Source organism: Elaeis guineensis, chromosome 14 (assembly GCF_000442705.2).
Source record: "Elaeis guineensis isolate ETL-2024a chromosome 14, EG11, whole genome shotgun sequence".
Classification (NCBI taxonomy): domain Eukaryota; kingdom Viridiplantae; phylum Streptophyta; class Magnoliopsida; order Arecales; family Arecaceae; genus Elaeis; species Elaeis guineensis.
The window spans coordinates 67,871,114-67,887,732 of record NC_026006.2 but is presented as its reverse complement, the minus strand read 5'-3'; the positions used below and the strand labels follow the sequence as shown (position 1 = coordinate 67,887,732).

Sequence of the window (16,619 nt, the reverse complement as noted above, 5' to 3'; positions counted from 1 at the left end):
CTTCCATCCTGCCAACATTGATCTTTTTTTTTTTTTTTTTCCCAATTTAAAGTACAACCACATTATCAAACCTCACACTCTTATAAAAATTATGTTACTACAATATCATAAATAATACTCGATACTGCTACGTGTAAAAAAAAAAAAACCCTAAATAAAAAGAAACATAAAGTGCTGCGAGATATCCATGAATAGTGGTAATCTTGTCCACTACCTGCAACAGCACTCTCTATTTTGTCCGGTTCACCCTTTTTTTTTGCTGTCTTTCGTTCTAAAAGCAAAAGAGGTACGCCTGATAAAGATAGAAATTGTCGAGAGAGAGAGAGAGAGAGAGATGAGGTCTCTCGCCCCTGTTGGATTGTGAATGAAACTCCCAAAGAGTCAAGGGGTTATAAAAGGAGACAAAGGGCCAGCAAGTGGAGAGATAGATCAACGTCTCCTTCTCTTCTTTCTCCTCTTTTGTTTTTTTTTTTCCCAAAAACAATCTCCTCTCGATCTCTCCTCATGTATTCCGAATTCGACAACGTCTCTTTCTCCGGCACGTCCCAGTCCCACAGGATCTCTTCTAAACTCATCCCAATAGAGTTCATATCGAGGAGGCCCATCTTAGGAACCCCAGATGAGTTAGAAAACACACACAGATCAGCGGTAGCCATAGAACAAAAACAAGAAGATAACGCCATTCCTCCACCTTTTTCTTCTTCAGAGAACCAAATAAATACGAAGGAGAAACAAGGAGAAGCGGTGGCTGCCGAGGGCGACAACAATGATGATGACGGTTATCAAACTCCGACGTCTCCCACAAATAGAATTCCGCCAGCCATCCAATGCCCGCCCGCACCGAAGAAGCCCAAGATGCGAAAACGACGGCAGTGCATAGGAATCAAGTCAGGGACCGGTCGTGTGCGTCGCCGCATCGAGATTGGATCGCATCCGTGCCCCGATTTCGACGATCTCAGCCCGAGGAAGAAGAAGGCCAAAGGAGATGCGACCGCCTACAGATGACTCTTCCGTACGTGTATTAGTTCTAGTAAGCGAATCTATTGATATATAGACATGGTTTTGGTTTGGTTGCGTTTGTGCTGCGTATCTGACATGGATCCGGTGTTGGTGTCTTGGAATTGTATATGTTCATCCGTACTCTTTCTTCGATTATTTTCCGTTGGTTGTCTCTTATAAGCAAAATTTGGTGCTGCTTTCTTGCCTTTGGAATCTGATCTAGAAGGCAGAAGTTTCTGTAGGCGAAGTACCAGCAGTGGAGAAGATCTCTACTCTTCTCGTATTCTGTCGTGAGGCTTGTGTCTTTGGTTGGTTGAGGTGTGTCCTCTTTCTTCTTTTGGTTCCGTTCCATCTTGCCCTTTTCCATTGAGTTGGATATAGCCTGGGAGAGATGGAATGGGTCTTAGTAAGATTAAGAAAGTTGCTTCAAATTTTTCGATTTTTTCTTCTGGGAGAAAAAGGTTTGTTCTTTTGTGGCTTTGCATGCATCAAGTGTTCGACTTTACAAGCAAAATACGGGTCGTACAAGTTCTCAAGCTTTAGCATCTATGCCGCCAGATTGAAAATAAGAAATAAGAGGATAAAACTCATACACAGAAACGAAGGGGGTGGGGTCGTGTTGTTGTTGCTTTCTTGCTTTTTGAGCTATATAAGCCTTTTTAAAAGAAATTTGCTTTCTTTTCGAGCAATAATATGCAGGGAAGAAGACAAAGGATGAATGATCTAAACCTCAGACAATACAAAATGAAGTCGAGGGCTTGTGACTATTATAGTGCGGGGTCTCACGAGAGAGAGAAAATTTTATCTCATGTAATTTAAAATTTTTTTTGATTTATAATCAATGTAGGACTAATGATATCCGGATTTATTGGATCAGATATTGTTTGTTGCTTTTCTGATGAAGTCAGATTCCATTTACACCAATCTAGAGAAAATATATTCATATGAATCAGCAAATAAAATATAACAAAAAATAAAAGAAATATATGATAATATAGTTCATAGTTTTTGTTTGAGTTGCCACATATTTCGCTATCCAATCAACAATTTCATTAATTTTTCTAGAAATATATGTCATCTTGTAAGAAAGCAGCCCATATTCATATGCTCACCATCCAAGATAAATCTTCCCTGCCGATAACAAAAATAGAAAAGAGTCTTAGGAATCCTGCCACACAGCAGTTCTCATTCGATCAATGTTCAAGATATAAATGTACAGAATTAACAGCCTTGCCAATCAAAACGAGGACTGACAGGTCTTGCAGTCGACAGTGGCAAGACCCAAAATTGACGATGCAACAAGCTTTTCTAGCACTCATAAATATTCCCTTGATAACAACTGTTCTCATGGTTGGAACATGGGACAGAATTTGCTATCCTCCAGTTCCTCCAAATGAAACAGGAAGGTATAATGCCTTCGACATTTGGCATATACAACCACCAGTGAGAAGAGCCGCGAATGAATTCATGGTATTAAGCATGCTTGAATTTTTGACAAAATATTATTGACATCATATTGGGGATTAAAAATATCAAAAAAAATACTCATCAAGAGGATCGATCGATTGAAATCCTGGGATTCGAATTACTCATCAAAAACTGTTTCATAAAAAGAAATGATAAGCAGTCGAGGGTATAAACAACTGACAATTTTGCTTGGTACAGAAAGTTCCAGAAATACAAACTCATTGAAACAGAAATACTAAACTATGACTGACAAGGTTCCATGATCGAGTGGATCTTAAGAGTAGAGGAGGTTTGACCCAGCACCATGGATACCTAGTTCTTCCTTTTTTTTTTTTGCCTCCCATCAAATAACTGCAGGGAAAGCAGCAGGTGTAAAGAAGTTGGAGCCACAAGACTGACCAGCAAAACAGCTGATGGCCTGATTAACCAAAGCTTGATTAAGAGTATGCAAAGTCAATCCATTCAATCTCTTTCTATAATATGAACTTTGAAAAATAAAGTCATCTCTGTATAGTGTGCAGAAGATTAATGTGATATTATAATGGTGGTATATGACCATCCATTATGGAGCGCTGAACTGAAAAATGTACATGTAGAACTGTTTGATAACATGCATGACATGTGAGGCATGGGGCATGTGCATGTATGTTGGAACATGAAAGAGATTAATATTCGGCAGGCGGTTCGCAAGAGCAAAATTAGTCATTATAAGAGCTGCCACTACAAGAAAAACATAACATGCTACCGTCTGCATCACAATACTGAAACCAAGCCACTCACAGATCTCTGTAGTGTAGTCTGAACGTGTCATAATTTTGAACAAAAACCCATGAGGAATCTCATGCACACCATTTTCATCAGGTCTTCTAAGGTTCCTCAACAAGAGATGCCGATAAAATTTTGAAACTTGGCAAATCAACCCAAAAATCAAAGCTCCATTAAGAGTGAAGTGTTTCCTTTGGCTCTGCTGGAAAAACAAGATCAACACTCGCTTTGTATTGGGTAGGAAAATTGGAAGGGATTTAGGTGGTGGTATTTTTTTGCCAAAGCCCTTGTGAGACTGTTGACATAATCAAGTCTAGCACTGAATTGAATACTTTCAATCGAGCTTTCCGAAAGCTTCTGCGGAGAGACTAAAGGGGCGTATAAATAAGCATGCTTGGGGTGAGCATTTCATTAGTGTCCTTCCAATCTGGCACAGAATTTGGCCGTAATCCATTTTTGGATCACTTCTTTTGGGGTTTGTCCAACCCTCTTGCCCATGCATTTCTTAGGGCTTTCGGGTATACCACGTTTCATTCCATTATCCAGATGCTTCGCCGAACGGAATGCTCTGAGCAATGTCGGCTCTTATTGAAGAAAAAAAAAGGCTCGAAGGAGGAATTGGTCTCAGGGTCAGTCCCCAAGAACCGAAAGAAGAATGTTTTTTGTGATGTTCTTTGTATCCTAAATTTTTTGTGTGGTATCCCCCATCTCTAAGACAGCAGATAAAATCTTGTGATAACTGTGTCGCTGTGAGCTGCAGCCACCTTCAAGACGTTGCTAAAATTAGAACACTGTCTGTGCTGTGCTGCTGCACAACAAGATGTTGTCCGATGTCTCACATCGACATTTCTCACAGGAATTACAAGTAGGAGACAAGTTAACCCTAAGCTTCTGCATTTCAGAGTCTATGGGAATCCTATTAACAAGAGCACAACGTATAAAGAATGAGATTTTCTTAAGAACTTTTCCCCGACAAATCATTGCCTTCTTGTTTGGTACCCTATCGAGGAGAATTGGTGCTTCGAAGTCACAATATTCGAGTAGATCGGAGTCGGGTTTCCATTAGGCCGGTAACCTAACCAGTGATTCCTCACTTTCGTAGTGTTTTCACCATCACACCCGTCCCTGCACCCGTCCTTTCTTCACCGCTATCTGGAGAGCTATCTGCAATCTACTCGGGCTGTTACCTTCCTTTGAAGAACTCTGCACGGTCCGGATAAAGCGGAATTTCTCTAAATCGGACAGGCCTGTGGCTCTTATGCTAATTGGAGCACTTACGTGGTGCTGTTGGAACGAGAAAAATGGTAGAATATTCCTCAACAAGCAAGCTTCTTCTCTTTCAGCTGTGGCTCATGAGGTTCTTCTCCTGTTCAACCTTCGGTCCAATCTTTACGAGGGTTGTTCTCTGTCCGAGCATGCTAAAATCTGGTACAAAATCAAAACTGCACCGGCACTGTTCAAGGACCTTTTGGCTTTTCCTTTATCTCCCCTCCAGATCGTTGGCCTCTGTTTCTCCCCTTCTAACTCCAGGGAAGTTGATCCAAAAGGTTGGAATTCTTTCTAGAGGTCAAGGAGGCTGTGTAATCTTTGCTGAAAACCTGTTACAATGGAGAGTTGTTACTCTCTTCTTGCAATTGGGCCGCCCACGGGCACGTTTCTAGTTTGGGCAAGGTGGGCTGGTTCGCAACTGGGCCGCCCTCGTCCCGAGGGGGCATGTGGGTTGGGGTAGGATGACTAACTCGGCCCACTGGGTTTTGAATCCATCCAGTGCACGCACCATCCGTGGTGATCAGTTTCCCATAGGGTTAAGAAAAAAAAAAATTTTCGCTCGTCGCACTCGATTCCATGCGTGAATCAATCATCACGGGTGGTGTGCACAATTTTGTACCGCTCACGGTGTACATAGAATTTCTCTACCTTAATATATTGGGAGCCCATCAACAAATATTTTCTTCTTGACTGCACTCTCCTGCTTCTTGTAGGATGTGGTGGCATAAAGAAGGGATAATGATATGTCCTGGCACTTAAGTGTGGGAAATCTCTTAGCTAATGCTTAATCTTATGTGGCTTAATGGGATAAAAACAAATCAACCAATTAAGTCTAGATTTAGATTTACTCAAAAAAAAAAAAAAAAAAAGTTGGGGGGTGGGGGGGTCTGGATTTAGATGTAGCGTTAAACATTGTGGGCCGAGGGCCATTAGAAAATTGAAAACGTGTGATAAAGACTAGAGGCTCAAAGCACTCGGTAATCTGTAGGTCCGGTGAAGCATCCTCTTTTTCCTTTATTGGATTCTTGCTTTCTTTCACATCACTGGATCGGGAAGATCAAGCCACAAACCTTTTTTTTTTTTTTTTTCTTTTTTTCTTTTTGCCTGGCTTGTTCCACAAACATTAATGGCTATGAAAGGAGTCGACAAATTGCATGCAGCTCTGTTTCTTTTTTTTTCATTCGATTATTATCGCAGTCTTCTTATTTTGGTAATTTATATAGTATTGCAGTCTTTCTCCGGGGAAAATAAACATTAGTATTGCATTGCTGACGCGCATGGTGTTGGGCAAACATAATTCCGTAATTCTTCATGCCCTTTCTCAAGGAAAATATTCTGGCGTTTCTAATTCTTTGCATATATTGTTTTTTTTTAAAAATCATATTTTACTTTTGTGATTTGTTAGATGAAGCTTATATTGTCTTGAGATTGTTTTTTTTTTTTTTTGTCACATATGTTTCTCAACATTTTTTTCTGCGCCATTTTTTTTTTTTTTTTTTTTTGTGTAGGTTAGTCTTTGTAAAGCCTTTATTTTGGTTTTTTTTCTATTGTTTGGAAGAAAATATGTTGTTGTTTTTTCCCCACATCCAGCTCCATGCTCTCTAGATCAGCTTAAAAGAAATTATATATGAACCGTTTAAAGCCTGAAATTATTTTGCTCCACCGTCCCAAAGGCTAAGCTTCTCATTCATAAATTACTAACTAGCCTCTAAATACCTACTGTAACTTATTTTATTTCTTCTGATCTGCATGTCATGGTGGATGCAAGCACTCAGTAGTAACTGGTTTGAGCACTAATGGTCGTTTTCTTTTCCCCATCGTGCCAATGATCATTGACCCAAGCATAAAATGGACATCCTAAAAGGTTCACATTTTTCAGTGTTTTCTTTTCATCCATAAGCTTTGCTTCCAAAATGAGATGCACATGCCTAAAACAATATTCAATGATCTACACGCTTTTTATCACTTTTCACTCATAAACTATGAAATTCAAATTGAAGTCTTATATTTCCTCTCAAAACTCTCCAGCTTCAGAATACTTGGCCCCAATCCCAAGAAGGCGTCGGTGAGCAAGATTGTCATCCAAAGATCATGTCTTCAATGGATAAATCCTGTGCTTGTTATCACTTGAAACAATGTGGATCAGCTTTTTGTTAGTGGATGGTGATGTTGCTATTTGGCAACAGGCTTGGTAGCTAGTGGTGGTTCTTTTAACATGATATGCCCAAAACAAAGAACCAATGTTGGATGTATGACCTTTTTCCTACCGTTAGATTGCAAAAGTACCCGGTAGCCCCACTGCCGAGACCCGTCCAAAACAAAAGTCTGGAACTTGTTGAGCATTCTCAGGGTCTGGCCCAACGCATGGCGCTCGTTGTGGCCATGTAGGTCCGGTCGGAATGGTTGGCGCAATCGCTGGTGGTGGATTTCTCTCTCATCATGTGGGCGCTGTAGGATTTGGCAGGCGAGCAGTTCTTTTAGAACCTGTAGCTTTGGTCGACTATATTCTTTTCCTTGAGGCTAGAGGCCTCTACAGTCTTCAAACAGAGCTCTAGTTATCATCACGGCCCCGTGCTCCGTCATCTTTTACCGAGCAAGAATTTACAAGCTGATGGAGATTTTCTTGTCCTGGAGAAGAAAAGATGGACCAGGACCGAGGCATGGCATTTGATGCCCCTCCCTTGTCTTCTCTTACTTAAACTTTCCCCTTTTTTCCTTCTTTTATTTTCTGTTAACAAACAGCAAGAACGCAGGGTCTATAGATAGATCGGAAGGATCTCTCTTTCTACTATTTCAGAAGCTTATGTCCCTATGTTCTTCGACTGAGCCTTCTTTCGGCTCGGCCAATGAACTGGGTTGGTTCTACGAAGTGACTTGATATAACTCAGCGGCTCGACAGCCTGAGTGGTGAAGAAAATGGCTCAACAGGTAGTACGTGTCTTTAGATTTCTCTGCATGCTCTCATACTAGTCTTCCTTCTGTTCTTCCATTCAGGCAACGGTGTCATTTTGGGCGTCTAATGTTTATTTTTCTGACTTTCTGTTCATTGACTCGATGACAGGGAGGAGGGTGGCCTCTGGGACTGCAGCCATTGAATGTGAGGGTTGGTCTAATCAGGAACCTTGACTTTTCTGGCTCTCTTTCCTTCACTACTCTCGTCTCTGGTTCCCCGAGTCCGTCTTCTATTACTTCATCAGATTTGGATACAGATGTAAGACACTTACCTAGAGTTCCAAATATTTGTTCTTCTTTCATCTTATCAATCTTTCTTTATCAAATTATAACATGGAACGGCTAAATCATTATATCATGACCAAACTAAGCGCATCCACATGCGATTCTCCCTTTATGGATATGGGGTCAAACGTGCACTCATTTGAGCAGGACTTGCACCAAAGTTTGTGTAGGACAATTATAAGAAGATATTATTAGATCTTGGTCACAACTAAACTGGTTATTGAGTATTCAGCAAGATGAACTGATGAACAGAGTTCAACATCTCTGGTAACTGATTTGTTATTTAACATAGTTCAACATCTCTGGTTGCAGTCCACCGCATCTTTCTTCCATGACCGGAGCATCACACTTGGCAGCCTTATTGGAATTACAAGCATTTTTGAGCTGTCTCGTAGGTCTCTCAAAAGGAGTAGGAAGCAAGACACCACAAGAGGGAAGAACAGCCAGAAGAACAAGACTTGGTTCTCTTTCTGCATAAAGGCTCGGCTTAAACGTGTGGTGGCCGGCAATGCTCCATCCCTTGGCCATTTTCTTGAGGTGGAGAGAAGGGCTGGTAATGCCCACAGGAGGGACAGAGGTCCTCTTACGTATGAACTTGATGGTTTGCCTGAAGACCAGTCTAATGCAGAGGCCAACTCTCTTCTTGCAAATGGCCTTATTGTTCCACCTCAAGTTGATGGAAATGGAGCTCTGGCACTGGTTGGAGATGTGAAGAAATCAAATTCTACCAGAAGCCTAGGCCATGACGATGGCTGCTGTCTTGCATTGATGTTTCCATGTATGGGTGGTCGTTCCGGTCATTGAAGGTGGGCATCGACTAGCCAACCTCCATTTCGTGATGTTCTATAATTTGAGTTCTCAGTTCTATGTTCTTGGCTAGAAACACCTCGGTTGTGGAAGCCCTCTGAGAAGGTGGCTGAAAGAGGCATCCTTTATTATTTCTTTAGATCTGAGCCTTATTCCTCTTTGCTGAGAAAACCTTCTTCAATGAGTCCAAGTAATAAAAAGATTCTCGTTGTTTGTCTTATTTTCCATGGCACCTAGTTCTTTGGATGTAATTGGGCAAGCAGTATAAAACTAGACTCTGTACATTGACTTCCTTATTACATTATGCAGATGGCTGTAGGATTATGACATATCCAGATTGATTTTTGTGACATATCCTTGATTAGAGATGGAGGGAAGTTTTCTATTTAGAAGCAATGTTTCTTGAATTTTAAATATATTGAGTTTGTGTCTGTCAATAAATTGGTAGTGGCTGTTTTTCCGGTCTCTAAATTATATATATATATATATAGTTTCGGAAAAAAAAAAGTACAATTCCAAAGCATCTTTCATTAAAAAATAGTATTTTTATTTGTTACATTCCCATTGTTGCTGAAAATTTGATTTATTATGTCCTATATCTTTTGATTATTATTTTATTTAATATTATGTAAAGTACTAATATTTATTTAAAATTTTATTTATTTATTTATTTGATTTGTAAGAAAAAAAATTGATTTTTATAATTTTACTCAACGTATTCAACTCATCCTATCTAACTCTATCAACCCTATCCTACTCCAAGGTAACAGAAGAGTGGATACAAATAATGATCTACACAACTTATACCTGACGTATTGCCATCCCAGAAATTGGAGAAGTCGACTCATGCAGTCTTAGTCGTTAGACCCACCTTTAGGCCTGGATGTTCTAATTTCATGATCCTGAGGTCATAGGTTTTACCGATCGAGCTGCCGGGTCCAAAGCAATGGCGTATGGACTGATCCACCTACTCGCTGCATCTTGAATCTTGATCGGCTCCCAAAAATCTCCTAAGAAAAACTGAGGCTCGGAATTCCATGTGGCACGTTAGATATGTCGATCACAAACCTTGGGCATCTCTTTTTTGTGCATATATTAGGGGCCGCGGCAGATCTTGCACAATCCAATCTGTTCAAGTTTGCGACAGGCTGTTGGACAGCTCGATAATGTAAACAAGTGTCAGATTTTGATAGATCGAAAAAGAATCCAAGGTTCATTTGCTATTTAATACCAATCTCATAATGGATTGGATAAAGGTCAGGGTTTCACAACCGATAAAATATTACCATATACTTCAAATTTTTTAGCAAATTCTAACAACTTTCTTCGACGAATTTCTTTACAACCCAAAAGATCTTACCTAAATCTCTTTTCCACATAAAAGCATGGATAAAAATGATGGATGCTCGTATCTTATAAAATTCTTACAGTATTCATATATTTAGAGCTCTTTATCTGCACACATTGTGCAGAACAGTCCTTTTAGATTGAAAAAAAAAAAAAAATAGATACATTTTTCTCACTAAGTTCGTTGTTCATTAAACTAGCAGTCCGATGATTAGATATAAATATGTTTGGCTAATTAAAACTTTATTTCTTCTACCAAAAAAAAATGAAGAAAACTTTATTTCCATGAAAGAAAGATATGATCATATATGATAAGTAGCCATGGTGTTGAGCATTGATCCGTTCATGTTCACATGCTGCCACTGCTTCGTCAATTTCAGGTGGTTTACTAGGTACTTCCAGTTGGTGAAAGAGAGGACAGGAGGGCTCGGCGAAACCTCATCTTTAAGTTATAATGGTGAGGTTGACCGGTTAACTAGATATTTTGAGGGATTTGGGATCTAAAGCTTGCGATCCGCCACCTATGGTTAATATTGCTTCCATGAGCAAACAACATCAATGTGATAGGGAGAGCTTAACAACTGTCACTTGGACTTTTATGATGAGTTTCTCTTCTTTTTTTTTTTATTATTATTTTTTATTTATCTTTTACTTTTATGTTTACCCTTCCTTCACGCGGCAACTGGGCCCCACTCCAGACCACGTCAATCCAATACCATCAGCCCATCTCTCTCTCGCGCAGAAAGCATTTATCCGGTAGAAGGCTGATGGAACCCACCACATTTGAATGCCCGTCGGCAACTTGGTTAGGTGGCAGGCTCTATTTAAATAATAGAGACATCCTTAGGTTTGGCCCAGTGACCACATCCTCCACGGGATCCCACAACAGTCCAACCACCTCAACAGCCAGTTTTGGGACATAGAGCGGAGGAAAGCCAAGTGACACAACAGACCAGACGAGAGCGATGCAAAGCTACATGGACCACGAACAGTGGAGCCCCATTCCGATGCTCAATTATATCGTAGAAGACACATGTGAGCCAAAGAGTTTATAAGTCTTTTAAATGAATACTTCCTACATATATCTCTGATGTTGCAAAAGTAGACAGGCAGGAATACAAATTCTCTACCCTCCAAAGAAAAACTAATCGGTGGTTCTGGAGGTTTATAATGCAACCACTAGCTGAGATCCCATCATGGGCATCAGTTCTCAAAAAATACAAACTACGATCTCTCTCATCAGCAGAGTAGACATAACCTCCCGGAGACTTGCCAAAAGCACTACAGTATTCAGTCTTGCTACAAGTACCCAATAACCAAGCCAGAAACTGCAAAGGAACGTCTCTGCTTTTGCCTTCTAGAATGTGAGAATCTACGCAAAGGCAAAGGACCGCTTCAAGATGATCTGATCAGGGTTCCCCAAAATAATTAAGCTTTCGTGTATTGGGGGTGTTAAGGCTTGTCCACCATATCATTACTATCGGCGATCCGTCCGGAACCACGGCCCATCTTTCCGAATGATCCCATAGCAGAAGATAGGCCTTTGAAGCTGCTGCTTCCCTCGCTGAAATTCCAAGATCTCCTCGACCGCCTTAGCTTTGAGCTGCCCTTGTCTCCCTCATCCTTGGCCTTGGCCACCACCAGCCGGGCTATGTTGCTGCGGCAGAAGGGGCAAGCTGGAGCTGGTGGGCACAAGGTTGTGGGATTGGGCTTGTTATGACAGCATAGAGCCAATGTGCAGTGTGCGCACATCCGGTGCCCACAGTCTTGGACCTCGATGGTGCAGATTTGGTCGAAGCAGATACAGCAGAGCTCGCTCTCACTTGTCTGCATGAAATTTTTACCAGATGAATCAAATATTTGTCTCGGTGTGAAAAAGAGCAATTCACTAATAAAGTATCGATGGCAAGACTAGACGACTGTATTTGATTTTTCTATCATGAAGTCGTGATGCATACAGATAAACATCATACTTCATCAATTACAATTAAAAAAGAAGCTGAAATCAGGGCAGCTAAATGTATCTTGTGTATTAAATGAATTCAGCACATTATTATGAAATAGTTAGCATTATATATTGTGAGGCAGTAGTCATATAGTTGATTATGGGTTGGGTGGTCAGAAGCATCGTGCTACTGCCCTTGGCCTGATCCGCATCACCTCTGGAAGTGGTGGCCCAAAATAAGTATCACATATTCTTTTCATTCCATGGTCAAAGTATTACATCTCGCCGGAAGAGAGCACAAGGCACAAGTCATGCACCACAGCCACTATAATCACAGCTGTTGCATGTTCAGTTACGGGTAGTGGCATCATGAAGTTGTCCACCTTAAATATTCTTGCAGATCAGAAACAATAAAAAGTATAAATCCTTCAGCTCCATTCATACAGGATGATAAGTTTGCGAGAATCTGAAGCAACATAAGTGTCATCATCACCTCAAACACAACACACCTACCACTAAAGATGACTAGGAAAGTCTATCAACCAACATGCATCATTATTGCATCATAGTAAAATTGTCGTCATTACTGATCTATTAAGAAGGGAATAGGTCATCATTTGATTCAGAATGAAACTAAAAGCATGGATAATAGGCTACCTCGGAGATATCATCATCAATTCCATCATCTGAATGTGCAGGGGATGGCAAGGAATATGCTGTCCCCTTCAAGATCTTTTTCTCCCTTTCCCTGTTAGCTTCCATCAAAGCCGCCTCTAACAGAGACTTTGCATCTCGATCCAACTCACTGATGAACTTTAATGGCGAAGGCCAAACCAGAGGCTCTGCAGATGTTGGATCTAGTAGGGCTGCACATGCTCCATGGTTTCGCTTTACAGCAACAGCATATGGTATTCTCCTACAGATGCCAACCACCGTAAAGTTTTTTTTTTTTTTTTTTAAAAAAAAGACAACAGAGAAGAAATCTTCCTCAACATATCATCAATTATATCATATCTGTTAAAAGAGCTCTCCAAATTCAAAACCTGATAGTTAGAATGATCATTTCAATGAATTAGTGATTCAAGCAAGACATAGGATTGGGATTAGTAAAATTCATAAAGAATTATTTTTTAGAAAAAGGTTTTATAAGACTCATAACTGAGTAGGATGAGAAAAGGTGAAAAGAACACTCGTGATAATAATCTATAGCTTTTAAGATCACATAATAGCAACCAATTCAGCAAATTTCAAGGTTCGGCAGTTCTAGTAGTCTAAAACAACAGACAGATGTTATATAGAGTTTGGGAACATTGCCAGTGTCGAGATCCTAAAGAGATCCAGATCTGCAGAGTAGATCCAAGAAGGACAGGTAAAACAAGACAGTCTAATTAAAACTCCTCCTAGAGAAAATCTTGAAATGAAGAGGCAATTTGACATCTTGAAAATAATCTTAATGATAACTTGTTCATACTTTTATTGGAACACCAGGCTAGCACAATAAGAAATCAAACTTAAGACTTTCCAATTTGAGTGGCACAATGGCGTTGAAAAAAAAAAATCTTTACCCAGATGCATCCCTTTGCAGCCGATCAGCTCCCCATGCAAGCAATTCCCGGACACAATCCAAGCATCCCCCGCGGGCCGCCAGGTGTAGAGGAGTGCTTCCTGGGCAACTGCAATTCGAGACATACTAAGTTGGTAGCTACTTTCACAACGACTCTACCATGGAGCCCCAACAATGAAAACAGGCACACGCAAAGAGGGAAAAGGGTGAAGTTGTGAACTTACCTATACCCACCAGTCGAAGCACAAACAAGAGCACCACTGTCTAAAAGAATATGTACGCAATTTGGCCGTTTCTGCCTCGCCGCCAGGTGCAAAGGAGTCGCCCCATGCCCATCTCTAATATTTACAAATCGAGCAAATCCCCTGAAAACATAAACACATTCAGAGAGAATAATCGGAAGAATCCGAAAAGCTTAAGATCTTGATCTAACATAGCCACAAACCAACAGTGAATGGAAGATCTGTAAAGAAAAACCCACCAAGAATCAGCTACAGAAGTGGATTGAGCTGCCGACAGGATCGCTTGCAAGCAATTCGAGTGGCCGTAATATGCAGCATAATGCAAGCATGTTCTTCCATGCAACGAATCAAACATCAAGATCTAACACCAATAAAAGTAAATCTAGATGAATATTTCCATCGAAGGTCTCGACTTCAGGGGTATAGAAAACGTGGGGAAGATAGGGAATGAGGCAGAAATTTGGCATACATTTGCCTCGGCTTGGAGAAGCTTTCGCACGCAGGCAATCTTCCCGTGTATCGTAGCCAGCATCAGGGGAGTCTTTTAGCAGAAAATCACACAAAGGGCAGGCAAAGGTCATGCCTTTATGCATAAAGATCACCAGCAGAAACAAAGAAAACGATAAAAAGATTGGATTTTTGTGATCTCCTCACCTGTTTGTTCCGGTTTAGGACATTTGGGCTAACATATCGACCCAGCAACATAGAAAGAACCTTGAAGCATCCAAAATCCAGAGATCAAAACCGGAAAATCACCCAAATTCCAGCAAACATGGCTGGTGAGAGAGAGAGAGACCAACCTCGACGCGACCATTGGCGGCGGCGATGTGGAGGGCAGAGAGGCGATCGTAGATGGTGGTCTGGTGGAGGAGGTCGGGGTCCCGGCGGAGGGCGGACTCCACAGCCTCCAAGTCGCCGGTTTGGACGGCACTGAAGAACTCGTGCTCCTGGCTCGATCTGGCGCAGCTGAGCTCCTGACCCATCCCTCCCCCACCTCTCCGGCTCCGGCGACCCGACCTCCCGAATGGCGCGCTCCGGTCCTAGCGTGCGCCGCTCGCGGAGGGAGGAGGAGGTGGTGGGAAAGGGGACGGGGAGGAGAGCGACCGTGCCTACCAGGAAGGGAAGCTGTGGGGTTGTACGGGGGTTTTCAAAGATGCAGCAGAAATAAATAACAGTTGCTTTATCGGAGATGAAGATCTGCTCACCATGCCTTGGTGAGGTTACCTCTATTCCTTTCTCCGTCAAAAAAATCAGATTTAGAAAATAAATAAGTATATTTAAGTTTATGGGATGATTAATTCTGGTTAACCTATTACGAGGGATTATAAACCATTTTGGCCATGGACAATAAATCTATTTAGATATAGAATAAATCTAGATTTCAACTGAAAAATACCATTTGGCAGATTAATGTAAAATATAAAAGAGAAAGATAGGATAAAACTAAAGCAAATGAAATGGAAAAAAAATAAAAAAAAGAAGAAAAATAAAGAAGCCCGTCCACTTAACTTTTATTTGTTGAATATTCATGACTTTCATGTAAAAATTTACGAATTTGAAAATTTATTCCATTTATTGATGAATGATAATCTACTTGGTTTATTGATGAATGAATAAAAAAAATAATATATTATATTAATTGATATCTCAATACGCAAGGTATTGCAGGTGAGAAAGTAAATAAAGTATAACTTGCAAAATTTTTTTGGAGTCCGTTTTCTTTGGGAAAAAAAATTATATTATTTTTTCAATAATTATTTAAAAAAGAAAGAGTGTTTGACCCACCTCTACCACCAAATCAGCAACATTTGGAAAATAAAATATATATTATGAGTATTTTTTTCTGCTGCATGGGAGCTGGTCTCTAAATTTTAATTTATTCTCACAAAGGGTGGCCACAAGCACTTGAGCGGGTGCACCGGATGGAAATCGGGCTGGTGAGGTCTAACTATTGGATGGACAAAGTCCAGTAGACCAGTCCAATAGCCACTCACCACATTGCCCCTCTTCATTTTTAAACAATTCAAGATGCCTGTTATCCACCATCCATACGTGGACTGGTCCAGTGGAGGTGGTCCACCTATTAATTAAACGTAGTGAGGCATAGCCGTCGGATATTTTAGGAGCGACCGGATCTATTGAGAGACGAGGGGAGGAGGAGTACTTGGAAGTCTCCAACCTCAAAAGTCCAACCACTTAATCCCGAGTTTCCACGCGGTCCCATTCGTTTTCTACGGACCTTTTCGTGAATTGTTTACCGAATAGAGACCTTTTGAGCCGTTCAGACGTCAGATCTCGTGCCTCCAATTATTGCGCCCTTCCCACTGTATTTGGACCGCCCGTTTACAGCAAAGAGAAAAAAAAAAAAAAGCACCATTCTCGCTCTTAAAAGAATAAATTAAAAAAAAAGCCGTAATTCAATTCCATTATCCATTACTATTCTATAGCAAATAATACATTTTGGTTTTTTTTTTTTTCACCACCCTTAGTGCACAAGGATCGAGTGATCCTTACAGCTAGGTGTTATCTTTACTTAAAAAAAAAAAAAGAAAGAAAAGAAAAGATACGATGGTACTGCTACCATCCAATTTGCATGCCAAAGCGGACTCAAATTGTTTAGGTTCATGTGGAGATCCTTGCTCCAGGAAACAGGATCAAAGAATATATAACTTGAAAGAGAAAAGCCAAACGCTTCTTAATTGTTCTTTAATCTCTCCTTTAACTTGCTTTATTGGCCATCTAAGAACACGAGGAAAAGGTCAAAAGGCTGCCATGATAAGTGCCGGCTTGACTAGGCCACCGTAGCAAGGGTGTCAAGAGACACATGGTAATTAAAAAAAGATAAAGTTGTTGATGTACGACTACGATAAAAATTGAACTTTTTCCTTGATGAAAAGAAAGCCATCTTGCTGATTTAAAGATAAATTTATGTTTAATGAAATGCCCATGACTCGAAGAACCATCATAAAGGCCATGG

At 40.6% G+C, this 16,619-nt stretch overlaps 2 protein-coding genes across 2 annotated transcripts; one reads left to right on the top strand and one right to left on the bottom strand.

The window, feature by feature from the left end:
- The first annotated feature begins 6,923 nt into the window (after positions 1-6,923).
- Positions 6,924-8,836, top strand: LOC105056949 (uncharacterized). Its single transcript, XM_010939338.4, has 3 exons — positions 6,924-7,428; positions 7,562-7,711; positions 8,050-8,836. Exons 1-3 carry the CDS (start codon positions 7,417-7,419, stop codon positions 8,539-8,541), a joined length of 654 nt encoding a protein of 217 aa, XP_010937640.1. The 5' UTR covers positions 6,924-7,416; the 3' UTR covers positions 8,542-8,836.
- Positions 8,837-10,927: 2,091 nt separating this feature from the next.
- Positions 10,928-14,791, bottom strand: LOC105056950 (E3 ubiquitin-protein ligase XB3). The gene is made up of 8 exons (XM_010939339.4): positions 14,443-14,791; positions 14,297-14,356; positions 14,112-14,183; positions 13,882-14,003; positions 13,625-13,765; positions 13,402-13,509; positions 12,494-12,752; positions 10,928-11,718 (listed from the first exon to the last, which is right to left on the bottom strand). Exons 1-8 carry the CDS (start codon positions 14,623-14,625, stop codon positions 11,344-11,346), a joined length of 1,320 nt encoding a protein of 439 aa, XP_010937641.1. The 5' UTR covers positions 14,626-14,791; the 3' UTR covers positions 10,928-11,343.
- Positions 14,792-16,619: the final 1,828 nt, after the last annotated feature.